Here is a 13,608-nt window from a genome sequence, read left to right as displayed (position 1 = left end):
AGAAAGATGGGGAGGGATCTTTATCAGGGAATGTATTGGTAGGATGAGGGGGTAACGGTTTTAAACTGAAAGAAGGTAGATTTTTATTGGATATTAGGAAAAAATTCTTTATTCTGAGGTGGTGAGACACTGGAACAGGTTGCCCAGAGAAGTTACGGATGCCCCATCCCTGGAAGTTTTAAAGGCCAGGTTGGATGGGGCTTTGAGCAATGTGGTCCAGTGGGAGATGTCCCTGCCCAGGGCAGGGGGCTTGGAACTCAGTGATCTTGAAGGTCCCTTCCAACTCTAACCATTCTGTGGTTCTGTGGTTTTTATTTCCTAGTTTGTCATTTGTACTTCTGTTATGAGAAAGTTTAGAAGAGGAAGTAGGTGAAAGTTACGTGACTGTCCTTTCACACAACAAGGGCAGTTTATTCAGGAGAATCAGAGTCTTGTGTCGTGGATTTTGTACAGAAGAGATTGAGACAGAATATTTGTCAATTAATACTTTTTTGACCAAAAAACCCCCTCTGTGTCCACAAAAGTACTGCTAAACAATAAGGTTGAAGAAACATCATTCATTTTGAATATTTTGCAGAGTTTCCTTCTTATTTTTTTTCTGCTGTGCAAAGTAATATGGAGTGGACTTATAAAAGATTTTTTGCATACAGTTTTGATGGAAGTTTCATGTAAGTACAATACTGAACAGCAGTTCTCTAGTGTCTTGCAAACAAACGATCTATTGTACAACATGAAGTAAAAGTTGCAGTAGCCTGTAACTGGTGGAAGAGATTAAAATAAGCTTCAAGCAGTACTGTGTGTGTCTCGTGAAGTGTCACTAGAACAAAGGACCTGAAGTCACCTAGGGAACATCTGAAAAATGTATTTGTGATGCTTTCACTGTAGTTGACTGTAAGGGACTGGAGAAGGGTCATATATTTATGTAAAATATATGAAGCCTCATAAATGTATTTGCATTACAGAACTTCAAAAGATACTTCTATTCACAGTAGGGTATTTATTTTTTTCTTTTTCCCAGGTTTAACAATCTGCGGGCACAATTGTCTGCTGACTGCTGAATGGATGTCTGCCAGCAAAATCGTGTGTCGAGTTGGACAGGCTAAAAATGACAAGGGAGACATTATTGTTACTACAAAGTCTGGTGGCAAAGGCACCTCAACAGTTTCCTTCAAACTGCTTAAACCTGAAAAAATAGGTATTTTTCTTGTTCGAATTCACATCTGTTTTCTTTGCTAAACAAATTATGACTGAGTGCCTCCTTTAAATAAAACGTATGTTTAAAATGGATCTACCTCAGGACAATCTTCAGTTGTCTAGAAAAAGCAGAGTATATCAATAAAATGGGCAAATATATACATAGATAAACTCATGGTATATGTGAAATTAATCCTCCTATCTCAATATCCTGATAAAACCCTCAATGACTAATGAAGAGCAGTCCTTTATTTTTCTGTAAGAGTAACACTAAACTTCTAAAATTTAAAAAAAATTTCGTAACAGATCCAGTAATCACTCTTGAGTGTACTAGATAAATACAAAATATAAACCAGCTCATGAGCTTTACACCTAAATCCTGAGCTGACAGTCCTTTAAAGAAAGTTGAGTCCTCAGTACTGTTTCTTAGTTGTAATTCAAACCATCCTGCAAGACGGAAAGTCTGAAGTATTTCTCATGAGATGCCTAACCGTTGGAATGATGTTGCCAAGCAGTCTAGGACCTCTGATTAATCTAGAATCCAGTCTAAATACCCTCTGGATTGAAAATGTTTCTTTCAGAACACCTCACTGCTGAAGTTGGATAGTTATCTTTTCTAACATAGGGGTTCCGACAAGAAATGTTTTTGGCTTTTTTTTCTCTGAGGTTCAGTGACGGTTAAATAACACATAATTTCTCCCACGCTGTACTAAGACCTTAATAACAGAAAGGTGAATCAAGTGTAAATGTTACGCAGTGAAGCTTTTGGTGATGGGAGAGGAGAACTGATATTTTAAAAAATGGGTAAGTGTGGGGATGGGGTAATTTCTGGTGTGGAGTATCTGATGAGCATGTTAAAGAAGGGCATGGCCAGTATGGCTGGCTGCATTTTTGGCTGAGGGCCGAGATCTATTGTGCCTCACCTTTATCCGTTGCCTGTGCTAAAGCTTTGGAAAAAAAGTCGGTCCTGTGTCCTTTGAGTCCCCCATCTTGGCATGTGGCCAAAGTTCACTTCTTTTTGGTTAGTGAGTGGCACAGAAAAGGGATCTTCTCTAAAATATGCAAATAAGAAGACCTCCAGGTAATTGCTCATTTTGAAAGTAGTAGATTAGAAGGTTTGGACAGGTACCAAAATACTTGGAGGAATGAAAAATACTGATACTCTGTGATCAGGAACATGCCCTTAACGTACATGAAACTGCACTTTGTAAGAAGGTAATGTTTGATGCCCAGCCAGGAATACCTTTTCAGCAGCTATAATAAAATAATTTAGCATAATTGCATCCAGGTTGTTTTGCCATGTATCTTCCAATATATTACCTAGGCATGCATTTTATATTTGTTAGGATTTTTCAAATTAATTCAGTATGTTAGAAGCTGATGGTGCTGGACCGCCCTTGTTGTTTTAAGGATCTGCGCTTTGTTTTTTCTAGGTATCTTGGATCAGTCTGCTGTCTGGGTGGATGAAATGAACTATTATGACATGCGCACTGATAGGAACAAAGGGATTCCCCCCTTGTCCCTACGTCCAGCTAATCCGCTTGGTATTGAGATAGACAAGTGAGTACCAAATGCCTTTAATCCACTTTTTTAGTGGTTTTCTCTATATATGCCTTTGTGAATTCCAGAAGAGTTTAACAATTTGCAAGGCAGGGAAAGATTTAAAACTACATACATGTATTAGCTGTCGGTATGCTATTTGGTAATCAAAAGAATTGTTAGTGCACGTTTTATCCTGCTTCATAATCCTCACTTTTCGATCATCAATTAGAACTGTAGATAATCTAAAAGGCTGATATATTGAACCCCGGTGACGTTTAGATTTTGAGGACTGGTAAATAACCTAAGGCTTTGGATTTATACATTGTAGTTATGGAATACTTACTGTTGCATTTGAGTTTCATGGGGCTTTTAAGGATGTTTAGATTACTATCTGTTGCTAAAATTGCACTGTAAAATGTGATTTATTATACCACACCAACTAGTTTATTTTATTGAAATATTAATACTGTTTTCCAACCCACAAACTTCTTTGCTTTCCTTCATAAGTATGGTGGAATTTATGACATTTTTCTCTGAAATAGAAACTTTATAGGGAGTGATAAATGGAATTAGAGGGCTTTAAATGGGACGCTCTTAGAGCTCCAAACCTGCCCAACTCCTAGTGGTAGCATCAAGAATAATATTTCTCTTGATCAAGATACCAGCTCTACCAAAACCAAAGGCTATTTAAAATTAAACTATTACCAAAGTGTTCATCTGCTGAATAGTCTGTGAGGGGGAGTGCGTAGGAGAAAATCTGCAGTGTCCATTGTTACATTGTTCCGATGGGGAAACTGCAATTTCCTAAAATCTGTATGGCATTTCTAGTGGGTCCGTCACCAGCTTCCAGCCTCTGGCTGTGCATTTCGTTACTAGTTTGAATATGTGTTTTTCTTTCTTCTCAAAGTACTAATCCATTTTTTTGTAATAAGCTGAAGATTTTGTCTCTAAGTATTTTTCTCTAGCCTCTGACATAACTTCTGACAGGTACTTCTTTCATCTTACCCAGTTTTCCAAGCCTGTTAAAATGCAGACTCTAGGACTGTGGACAGTATTCCAGTGTCTTATTAGAAAACCTCCCATCTCTCCTCCCTCCCCTGTTTGTGAATTAAAAAAATCATAATAATACTTTTTACCACAGTGCTGCACTGGCAACTATCAGTGAGTGGCTTTTTAACTGATTCTCTTGAGTTGATACTTTTGCTGCTGGCAAGATTGCTCATTATTCTGTAGGGATGGCCTAGCTATATCTTTTTGCATTTGACCATGTTCCTCTAATTGTTGCTTCCTTGACAAGTCTGTCATTTCAGTCCAGGTGACAGTCTTTCTTCCTAGTGTTTTTATCAACTATTTATAAAAAAAATATTGGTGATAAAGCTGTTATTGATGATGATGCAGATACTGATGAAAGTAATGGGGGCTTTAAAACTTTACCTACACATGTTCTCAGGTTTGCTTTTCTACGGATTGGGGTTTTTTTTGTAGTTAGTTCTTTAATCCATGTGATGTATTCTATTGGCATTGCATAAAACTAAATTTTTAATCAATCTTATAGTAGCAAGTCTCCTTTAAAATGACAATATATTAATTTTGTCTCGTTACTTTTTTCAAGGAAGCACTTAATCTCAAAGCTCATGTAATATGTTCTCAAACATTGTAAGAAACAGTTGTGACTGGCTGACATCAAAACTAATTTTCTCTGCTTTAATTCTGAATTTGTTGAACAGTGCAACAACTTTTCCAACATTTTTTCTGGGATCTAAGTGAAGATAGCTAGTTCTTTTGCATAGTCCTCTACCTATAGGTTTCTCACAATACTTCTTTCAGTAAATACAATAGTTATGACAGTTACTTTTAATTTATTCTTATTTTAACAAAACTTCTAATGTAGTATTTGACTTCATAACCAAAATTGATCTTACAGTTAAGACAGAGTCAGTGTGCTAGGTTAAAAGCAGAAACCTAAACAGCAGTAGTTTAGGATTTGTTTAATTTATTGTTTAATTTATGTTAATTTATGTTTAATTTATTGAAGATTTTTCTTCAATAGGAAACCAACGATACTGTATTTAAATGTTTCATCTGAAAGCATTAGAAAACATCATGTTAATGAAACCTCAGATTTTGCATGAAAAAAAATTAATATGTAAATATAGATAGGAAATAACTTTTTTGTGAGTGAAAAACAGGGAAATCTTTGGGCAAACATAATATCAAGGCTAGTTCATTGATCTCCAAGCATGAAGGTTATGGCAGGCACTGGTTCTTGGAAATGATCAGTTTGAGAGAAGGAACACAAGTCAGTGCAACAAGTAATTGTGTAGACAGGAAAAGCCTGGTCTGCCCTCATGTTACAGGGGACAGCATGGTGTTAATACTTGTGACTATAGATGAAACATTCTATGTTTAATTAAAAAGTACCTCCCCAACAGAGAAGCTTTCATAATTTGATTGAAAAACTGGAGCAATGTGATGTTTAGTTTTATAAAATGATCTCTAATACAATACTGTTCAAACTCGCGTGTTTGCAGATACTTGATGTACGGGATGGGTGAGTGATGAGAAGCTGTACAAGGTAGTGGAAAAAAAGGCAATTATAAATTATGAAAGGGAGTGGATATGCAAGATATTAGCATTAGCCATTACTAAATGTGGGAATAATCTGTGACTAGAAGTGATAAAAACTGTTAGAATTTTTGTTAAAATAAAAGAAAACCTAATATGGTGAAGAACAGTTGTGGATAGAAGGAGATGGCGGTCTGCAGCATAAGGGGTTTCTCCTTTATTAAAACCTTTGGCTTTAAACAATTTTTAAATGTCTGCAAATTTGGATGCAGTTTAATTTTGAAGCTGAAGCGCTCATCATTTGTCTGGCTGCGGTGGGATTTACAACCCTTGTAGCCTGATGGCTGATAAGGGAAAAAAGTGCCTTGTATTGGTTATGCAAATAGTGGTAAACAAAAGAAATATTTAAAGAGAGGACCAGGGAGAAAAAAAGTGAAAGACAGATGTAAGAAAAGAGGATAGGAATAAGCTAGATGGGAGCACACTGAAGAGAAGGCAGTAAGTGGATAGACTACAGACTGGAAGAGAGAAAGAAATCCTCCCTCTAGGAAGTGGTTGTCATCAGCAAAGGATACAGGAAAGAGAATCTGCAGCGTAGAAAAGACTTAGGTCGCCTATCTGTTGTGATATTTTATTTTATTTTTAATATGGGTTATGCTTCGTTCTAAAAGTTCGTTTTGTGGCTTTTTTAAACATGTTTAGGGTACTTTGTCTAATTAAAATATGTGTAAAAACTAATCATAGCTTTTGAATCATTCAGGTGGATACTTTAAAGGTATTACAAATGAGACGTTGTTATATTAGAAAAAAGATCCTGTAAGTAATGAACAGAAGTGCTTTAGTACAGCATTTTATTAAACTATTAGGCAAGCATAGGGACAAAAAAAATATTTATTCTGACTCAGTAGACTTAAGATTGGAGTTTAATTGGGAGTGACTGGGATTTAAGTGAACAAAAGGTTTGAACTGTGAATTAAGGGAAATAGGTAATAGTGGGTCTAACACATTCTATTAATAATTATAATATTGCCTGTAGATACATTGTAGCAGTAATATATATACTCAAAATATGCACTGGAATTCTCTTTTCATATTCAAATGTTGCAAGGATGCAAAGAATGAACTATGGATATACACTCATCCTCCTGTGTTGTTTTTTTTTTTTAAATATAGTCAAGATATTTTAAATGTTATATGTATACACAATGCTCAAGCCACCATCTTTCAGCCTGCAAGTTTATCAAGTAATAAGTATACATAGTTTCTGGCTGATAAGTTCTTCGTATTTTGCAATCATTAATTGCTGTTCTTGTGCCATACAACTAAGAAAGAATCTCAGTTGCTAAATAACAGTCGTTTATATTGTAATGAAACTTGAATTTGCTGGTTATTGTGTTTCAGTGGTGATCCTTAAAAGTCACAGATGTATTCATAGAAGAGTGTTTGCACACATTTGTTCTCCTGCCTTGCTAACAGTTGTTTGTTCATCTTTTAAAACACAGAACTGATCCAATTAGATGAGGGTTTTTTTAACATTGCTATCACTTAGTGCATATTGTGTGTATGCTATGAAGTATTTTATTCACAACAGAAAAAATAGGTATTTAAAATATTTAATCTTTGAGTTCTAGTTTTTTAATTTTCAGAATGGAGTAAAGACTGATAAAAAGCTTTGGTTTTCTATCACCATCTTTTTATGCTGGCTTTAAGTGCAAAGCAGGTCTGTGCCACCTTCCTCCCTAAGGAATGTTCCTGGCTGTGGTGTTATGCAGATGTAGCCAGAAACCCTTACAGAAGGCTTAAATAGCTTGCAGGAAGAAAAAGAGCATACTGAGTAGTCGCCTCAGTCTGAGAAATGTGGAAACTTGGTATGAAAATGCCAACATTAACAGCAGTGATGCAGTACTTGGGTTGGTTTTAGCAGTTTAGAGTTGTTACAAGAGCAGGTTGAGAGGTTACGTCCTACCAACATAGGATTGTTCAGAATTTTAAACGGTTCTGGGATAGAATACGTGACGCCTGTTTCATAAAGGCATTGGTTGAAATCTGTTGGTGGAAATTTAGATCTACGTAACATTCATGAATGAATTGCTTGTTCAGATGTACCACGTACTTTTCCCTCCTGCTCGTCAAGTCGTTGTTTAATCAAAGGTTCCCTGCCTCCTCTACCTACTTTGTCAGACTAAGAAAATCCATTCTGTGCAAAGCAGTAACAGCAGTCAGACCTAGTGGTGGTTAGAAAATTTTTGAATAGTGTTTGTTGTTTTGCATGTAGCAGAGGTCATTATGGTGGATCCATCTTGTACATGAAAGCAAATGCTGACATGCTAAGTACATTCCACATACTTCTGTATCCACCCACTCAATACAGATGCTTCCCTCTTCCCACGCCAGCTTCCAAAACAGATCGTCTGAGAGGAAGACACAGATGATCTTACGCTGCCACCTAATGGTAAATGTCAGCTTGCTACCATGAGATAGGAAGAGACTTTCTGGAGGCTTTGATATTTATTTATTTTTAAGTGGCCTATATGGAAATGCACTCAATGTCATCCTTGAATGTGATGGGCTTGTGGAAACTTCTCTCACAGAGATGCGTATGGAAAAACTATGGAACCCGTGGGAGAGAAATGCAGTATATAATATTATATAGTTGTAGTTTTATGACGTTAAAAAATATAGTAACACTTATTGTAAGGCTGATGCATCAGTTGCAGCTACCAGCCTATAATCTCTTAGTAGATTTCTCTTATCACATTCTTCAGTTTCTCAAATATGGTTGTGACTTTGTTGTCATATTTCCGATAAACCTAACGCTACTGGGGAGTAATTGCTGGAGTGCATCCTTGTCTTTTTGCTGATGGAGAGACCTTTGTTAACACCTTCTGATTTGTCGTGTTTAGTCTACTCCAGCATCCCTTATGCTGGTCTTCTTGCATGCATTATTAACACAGTACAGCTGGTACAAAGCCTGCTTCTAGGACTCTGACTGGTACCAGACAGAGGGGGGAGTGTACAGCTCCAGCAGCTCTAGCTGGAGCTTGTTTATGCTGGTTGCTATTCAGAATCTGTGTTTATTTAAAGTTGCTCCTTTTTGACCTATAAACTCCTGTGGAATTGAGGTTCAAGTTACCTTTTGGTGGCTATATCCTGTTTTGGGACCTGCCTTTAATCTGCAAATATTATCATGTATGCTGAAAAGCATACTATGAGATTCTGAAACTCTGAGAGCAAAATAATCTTTACAGAAAAAGCACAACTTGCTAAACTGCGTTCATAGTCAGGCTCTTCATTAGTATCCATTGCATTCTGGTGCTATTACTCAGTTGTGACTGTTTGGAGGCTGTGATTTACTCATGGAGATTACAACTAATCTTAAACCTCTGGAGAACATAAATGCTCTGTATAGGCACAAGTACTGTAATAGAATTTGTAAAAGCCGACATGTGCTGTGATGTTAAATTAGATTTGCCGAGCATCAGGCTATACAGAACCTAAAGTTTGGGGTAGTGGAGGAAGGGACTTGTGTTGATGGGCACATACAGGGCAAGTGAATTGATTGTACCACATGTGTTTTGAATCCAAAGTAGATGTGCATGCCATTTATGTGGAAGCAAGGACCACTGCATCTAATACTGCATGACTGTATAGTGGCTTGAAACCAGACTTACTTTTATTGCAGTTCTCATGAATATAAACTGTATGTGAAATCTTAATTACTTTTATATTTAAAATTGTTGCTGGTGAATGAATAAGACTACTTTAAAATGTTAACTAGAAGTCTAGTACCAGATCTGGTTCTGGTTTAAATAAAATAGTCTTACTAGCAGAACGTACTATTATATAAAGCCAATATGGGATTCTGTGATTCTGTGTACCTTTGCTGAAGTTATAAAGGTAGCAAAATAGGTAGAGTTGTCAAGGATGGTAAACTTCTCTCTTCTTTTCCTGAGGTTTTCTGGATTCGATTTGTGGTTCCTAGTTTCTTTTGCAGTGATTGTTTTTTAATCAATGATTAAGTATTCAGAGTTGATTCCTGAAGTGACTCTTGTATCATGAGCAAATCAACAGAAAAATGATTAACAATTTCATTGCATGTCAGCGTGGTCTCAGCTTTTGCTGCTAGTTCATATTCACTCTGTAATGCTGAAATGAGTAAAAGAGAAATACTTTCCCAAGTTACATATGTGCTTGTTTATAAGTAAATGGTAAGCAAGTTTTCATGAGAACAACTTCCAAGGACTTACTTATTTAATTTACTAATGGAAGTTAATGAAACAAACTTGTGTGTATGTGGAGTCAGTCTCTTTTTAGATGCATCTGGCCAGACGGTTTAGAAATACAGTTGCTTTCAGTTTGAACTTTTTAGTGAGCAGCTTGTTGTGAAGACAGCTGTGGCAAGTCATTCCAAGCTCCCCGTATCTGTTAGTGGAAAAACTACTGGTAAAATTTATGATAAAAATAAGGATACTACACCATAGAGTATAACATATTGTTAACATACCGCACACATTCACATTCATGTTTCTACTCTGTTGTGACTATGTCTAAAATATGTCCGCACAGATAAAAGCACCCATAAACGCATTGCTAATTTATGGGTCTGGACAAATACATCTGCTGGAAAAAAGCTCCTAGTAACTTTTCAATGCAGTCAAACATCAAACTGGAAAAAATCCTTCATTTCTGTCCCACTGTCTGTGAGCAAAACCCATTTGCAGGAATTTATTACATCCCTAGCTAAATTGTTGGTCTTTATCTCTCTCTATATATATAAAATAGGGAGTGATGCCCTAGGAATTGTATAGTTCGTGCATAAGGTTAAACCATCATGCATGTGTCTTACGGTCTCGCAAGAATAAGTAGCATTTGGAAATGGTATATTCATTGAGTGTGTGTGCTTCTTATGTTAGATCTGTTTCTTTTGACTTCTGAGAAAATATATTGAAGTACTGAAAAATAAATTCTGCTTCTGTATTGTGTGGATGCACTTTTATAGTGCTTGCTCTGAAGGTCTGAGTCTCTTCTGAGGTAACCGAACATTGTTTATTGGCTTTGTTTTTTAGCAGTTAAGAATTAGTTGACCACAAAGATGACACCATGTGTGGATTTAATGTAAAAGCTTTTTTGACAGCTGTGCCATGTGTCACATGCAAAGTACTATCCTGCAGATTCATGTACCTACTGGGCACTTTTTGACTACTTTGGATGAAAAATAAGATGTCTTAAAATGTCTTTAAAGGAAGGATAAATTGACGCTTTCTTCTCCTTTTTACATCCATCAACATTTTGTACTCACTGCTTGGCATTCATGAAATTCTATGTGATTGGTAATCCTGAATCTCACCACCTATGTTTATAAATTTTTATATTAACAGTACCACTTTTTCATTGAACACAGAGAAATGTTGGGACCTTCATTTTAATTGCGACACTATTTTCCCTGTCTCTCTACCTCTCTGCTTTTCATAGCTGTCATCACTTTTCCTTGCGTCTCATTTGATTATTTTTTTCTTGTTTTTGAAAGGTATTGTTTCATGCGCCTGCTGTAATCAGGTGCTACTGATGAAAGACTTCTCTGCTGTGTCATTATGTATGTAGGTCCTTCGTACCTGCTTGTGTTAACGGTCATTTGGATATGAATAGAAGCTTACAGAAAACAACTCTTCTTTCTGTAGAATTGTCCATTTTAATGTGCCTGCCTTAGATTTGCTTCACTTAATCTGCTGTTTGCTTTTTGTAATAATAACAGTTTTAGCCATCTTGAAATAAGTTTAGATTACAGAAAAAAACCAAAACTAACAAATCATTCTTTTTGTGTCTATTCAAATGGCTTTTCATATATATATATATTAAATGTAAGTTTGATCTCAAATGGAAAATACGGCAGGTTTGCATTTGCATACAGTGTACTTTGTATAGCAGAGTTCACCGAGTTTGTGAGCATCAGAGAGGGATTTTATTGACTTTTGAGTTTGATGTTGTGATCCAAAATGACATAGTAAATTTTTAGAATAGAGTAGAATATTTCAGTTGGAAGGGACCTACAGTGATAATCTAGTCCAACTGCCTGACCAATTCAGGGCTGACAAAAAGTAAACTTGTTTGCTGTGATCAGTTTCTGAAGATGGGATGCAGCTGGTGGTAAAGAATAGAGTGGAGAATGCACCGGGTGATGTACTGAGAATGCATAGTGGAATGAATATGGCCAAGTGTTAAGTGTGCGTCTAGACTGAGGGATGAAGATTGTCGTGTTTTCATCAAAAAGTGCTTTAAATATTTTTAGTGCACTGACTTAAAATAAATGGAATACATTTTCTGTATGAGCAACTTAGAAGCTACTTGCAGTTTCAAAAGTACTGTTGTAGAGAATCTTCTTTCAGAAGGAATTGGTTCACATGCTATCTTTATGCATTGTAAGACTGAATAAAAACAAAAAAAAAGTGCTGTTTCTCACTCGAAGATACGCCTGCTTTTCCTTTATGTTTTGTGTACTATGCACAGACAGATCAGTGTATTCTGTTTTGCAAGAGGATGATTTTAACTCAGGATTTCTTTCAGTGTTTGTATATAATGGAAGTATGCTCCATATACCTTCTTTCATGTTTCTGTGGGACTTCTGCTGCACATGGACAAATAGACGATGATGGGGCGAGACCACTTACAAGCTGTCAGCCTGGTGATGTCCTGTCGTTTTAAAGTTAAATAGATGCTGGTTCATGGCTTATAGAGAATATTGTCTCGTAATTACTTGTCTTGGTGTACTGATTTTATTGTTTAAAAGGTAGAGTTGACTTTGAGTACATTCATCATTAGCAGTCCTGCATTGAAACAGTAGTAGTAGTATCATGGTGAGTCTGTCTGATCTCTTTCTGAAGGCAACAGTTCTCTTTCTTTAGAAGCATTTTGTACAAGGAACAATTCTGACATGTGTGTAATGATAAAATCAAAATGGTAAAATTAGTTTTACTTCGATTTCAATCTTTTCTTTCCCAAACAAGTTACATGTGTCTAATACCAGATTTAATTTCTATTTCCATCTTGTTGGAGCATGATTTATTTTTTGGGTTTTTTTACGTGACACTTTTAATTGTAAGCTGTTCACAAGAATATATCTCACTGAAGAAATGAATATTCATTTTGCAGAGGCAGATTTCCTCAAAAAGATTTAGAGGCACTGTTTCCTGGGATGAGTGCTGATTTCACTAGTGAAAACTTTTCTGCTGCCTGGTACCTGATTGAGAATCATTCAACAACAAGGTTTGTTGCTGTCATATAAATAATTATTTTAAATGCAAGTCACTTGATGTTATTTCGTTATACAATGGATGTGTCACTGGTGGTTGACATTTACAGTAGTAGATCTGTAATCCCTACTGCCTGTGGTGTTTCTGCTTGGCTCGAAACTTGAATCAACCATTTTGCTCAATCTGGTTATGAGGAAAACTTCATTTTTAATCAGATCTCATTTATGGCCTTGCCACCTCAGCCCCCCACGCCCCCATGTCAGATGGAAGTTGTCTTTCTACAGGCTAAAGTCTTTTATGAATCAAGAAGTCAGGCAGCATGGAAAGAGAGGGACTTGACCTTTGTGTGAAGGAATTTCTTGAATAAATATGTGGTCCCTCTTATGGAGCAGGTAATAGGATGGTTGAGAGCTTGCTCGAGAGTCTGGAAAGGGTGACATCACAATGGGATGAAGAAGTGAACAAAATTTTCCTTAAGCAACTTGAGGAAGTCTCCAGAGAGCAGGTCCTGGTTCCTGTACAAGACTCTAACCTCCCTGGTAATTACAGGAAGGGCAGCAATCCAGGAGGCTTGTGGAGAGTTGTGGGAATGACTTCCAACGTAACTGCTAGGAGAGCAATCAGGAGTGCTGCTTTCCTAAATATGATACTTGCAGGGAAGGCAGGGGCTGTGATAACCAGTGGCAGCCTTGGCTGTAGCAGTCGTGAGATAATTGAGTGCAATTCTCTAAGGGGTGTGGGGAAGGCAAGCAGCAGAGTACACACCTGGAGTTGGGCAACAGTACTACAGAAGACAATCTGGTGTTTGTAACGTGCCATAAATACCAGTTGGTTTTCTAGTACAAATCATCTTCTGGGCTGTATCAGCAAGACTGCGTTATGTAAGATATGGGGATAATTATTCCGCTTGGCATTATTAAAGCTGCAGTTGAAGTGCTCTGCCCAGTTTTGGCCACTGCTTTAAGAAAGATGTGAGAGCTGAGCCACAAAAATAGGAGCATATAAATATCTGTGGGTATACAGCTCGAATGAAATAGGTGTTTTTAGAAAAGAAACAAAA

General features: G+C 36.8%; 1 protein-coding gene across 2 annotated transcripts in view; it reads left to right on the top strand.

The window, feature by feature from the left end:
* EXOC2 (exocyst complex component 2) overlaps positions 1–13,608 on the top strand; it is a 128,913-nt gene that overhangs the window by 18,691 nt on the left and 96,614 nt on the right. For both annotated transcript variants that reach the window (XM_063326007.1, XM_063326006.1), the window contains exons 3-5: positions 1,019–1,195; positions 2,628–2,754; positions 12,448–12,561. In XM_063326007.1, the coding sequence (XP_063182077.1) occupies positions 1,019–1,195; positions 2,628–2,754; positions 12,448–12,561 (418 nt within the window). The remainder of the gene's footprint in view (positions 1–1,018; positions 1,196–2,627; positions 2,755–12,447; positions 12,562–13,608) is intronic.

This window comes from Chroicocephalus ridibundus, chromosome 2, assembly GCF_963924245.1.
Source record: "Chroicocephalus ridibundus chromosome 2, bChrRid1.1, whole genome shotgun sequence".
Lineage (NCBI taxonomy): Eukaryota > Metazoa > Chordata > Aves > Charadriiformes > Laridae > Chroicocephalus > Chroicocephalus ridibundus.
This window is presented reverse-complemented; position numbering and strand designations above follow the sequence as displayed.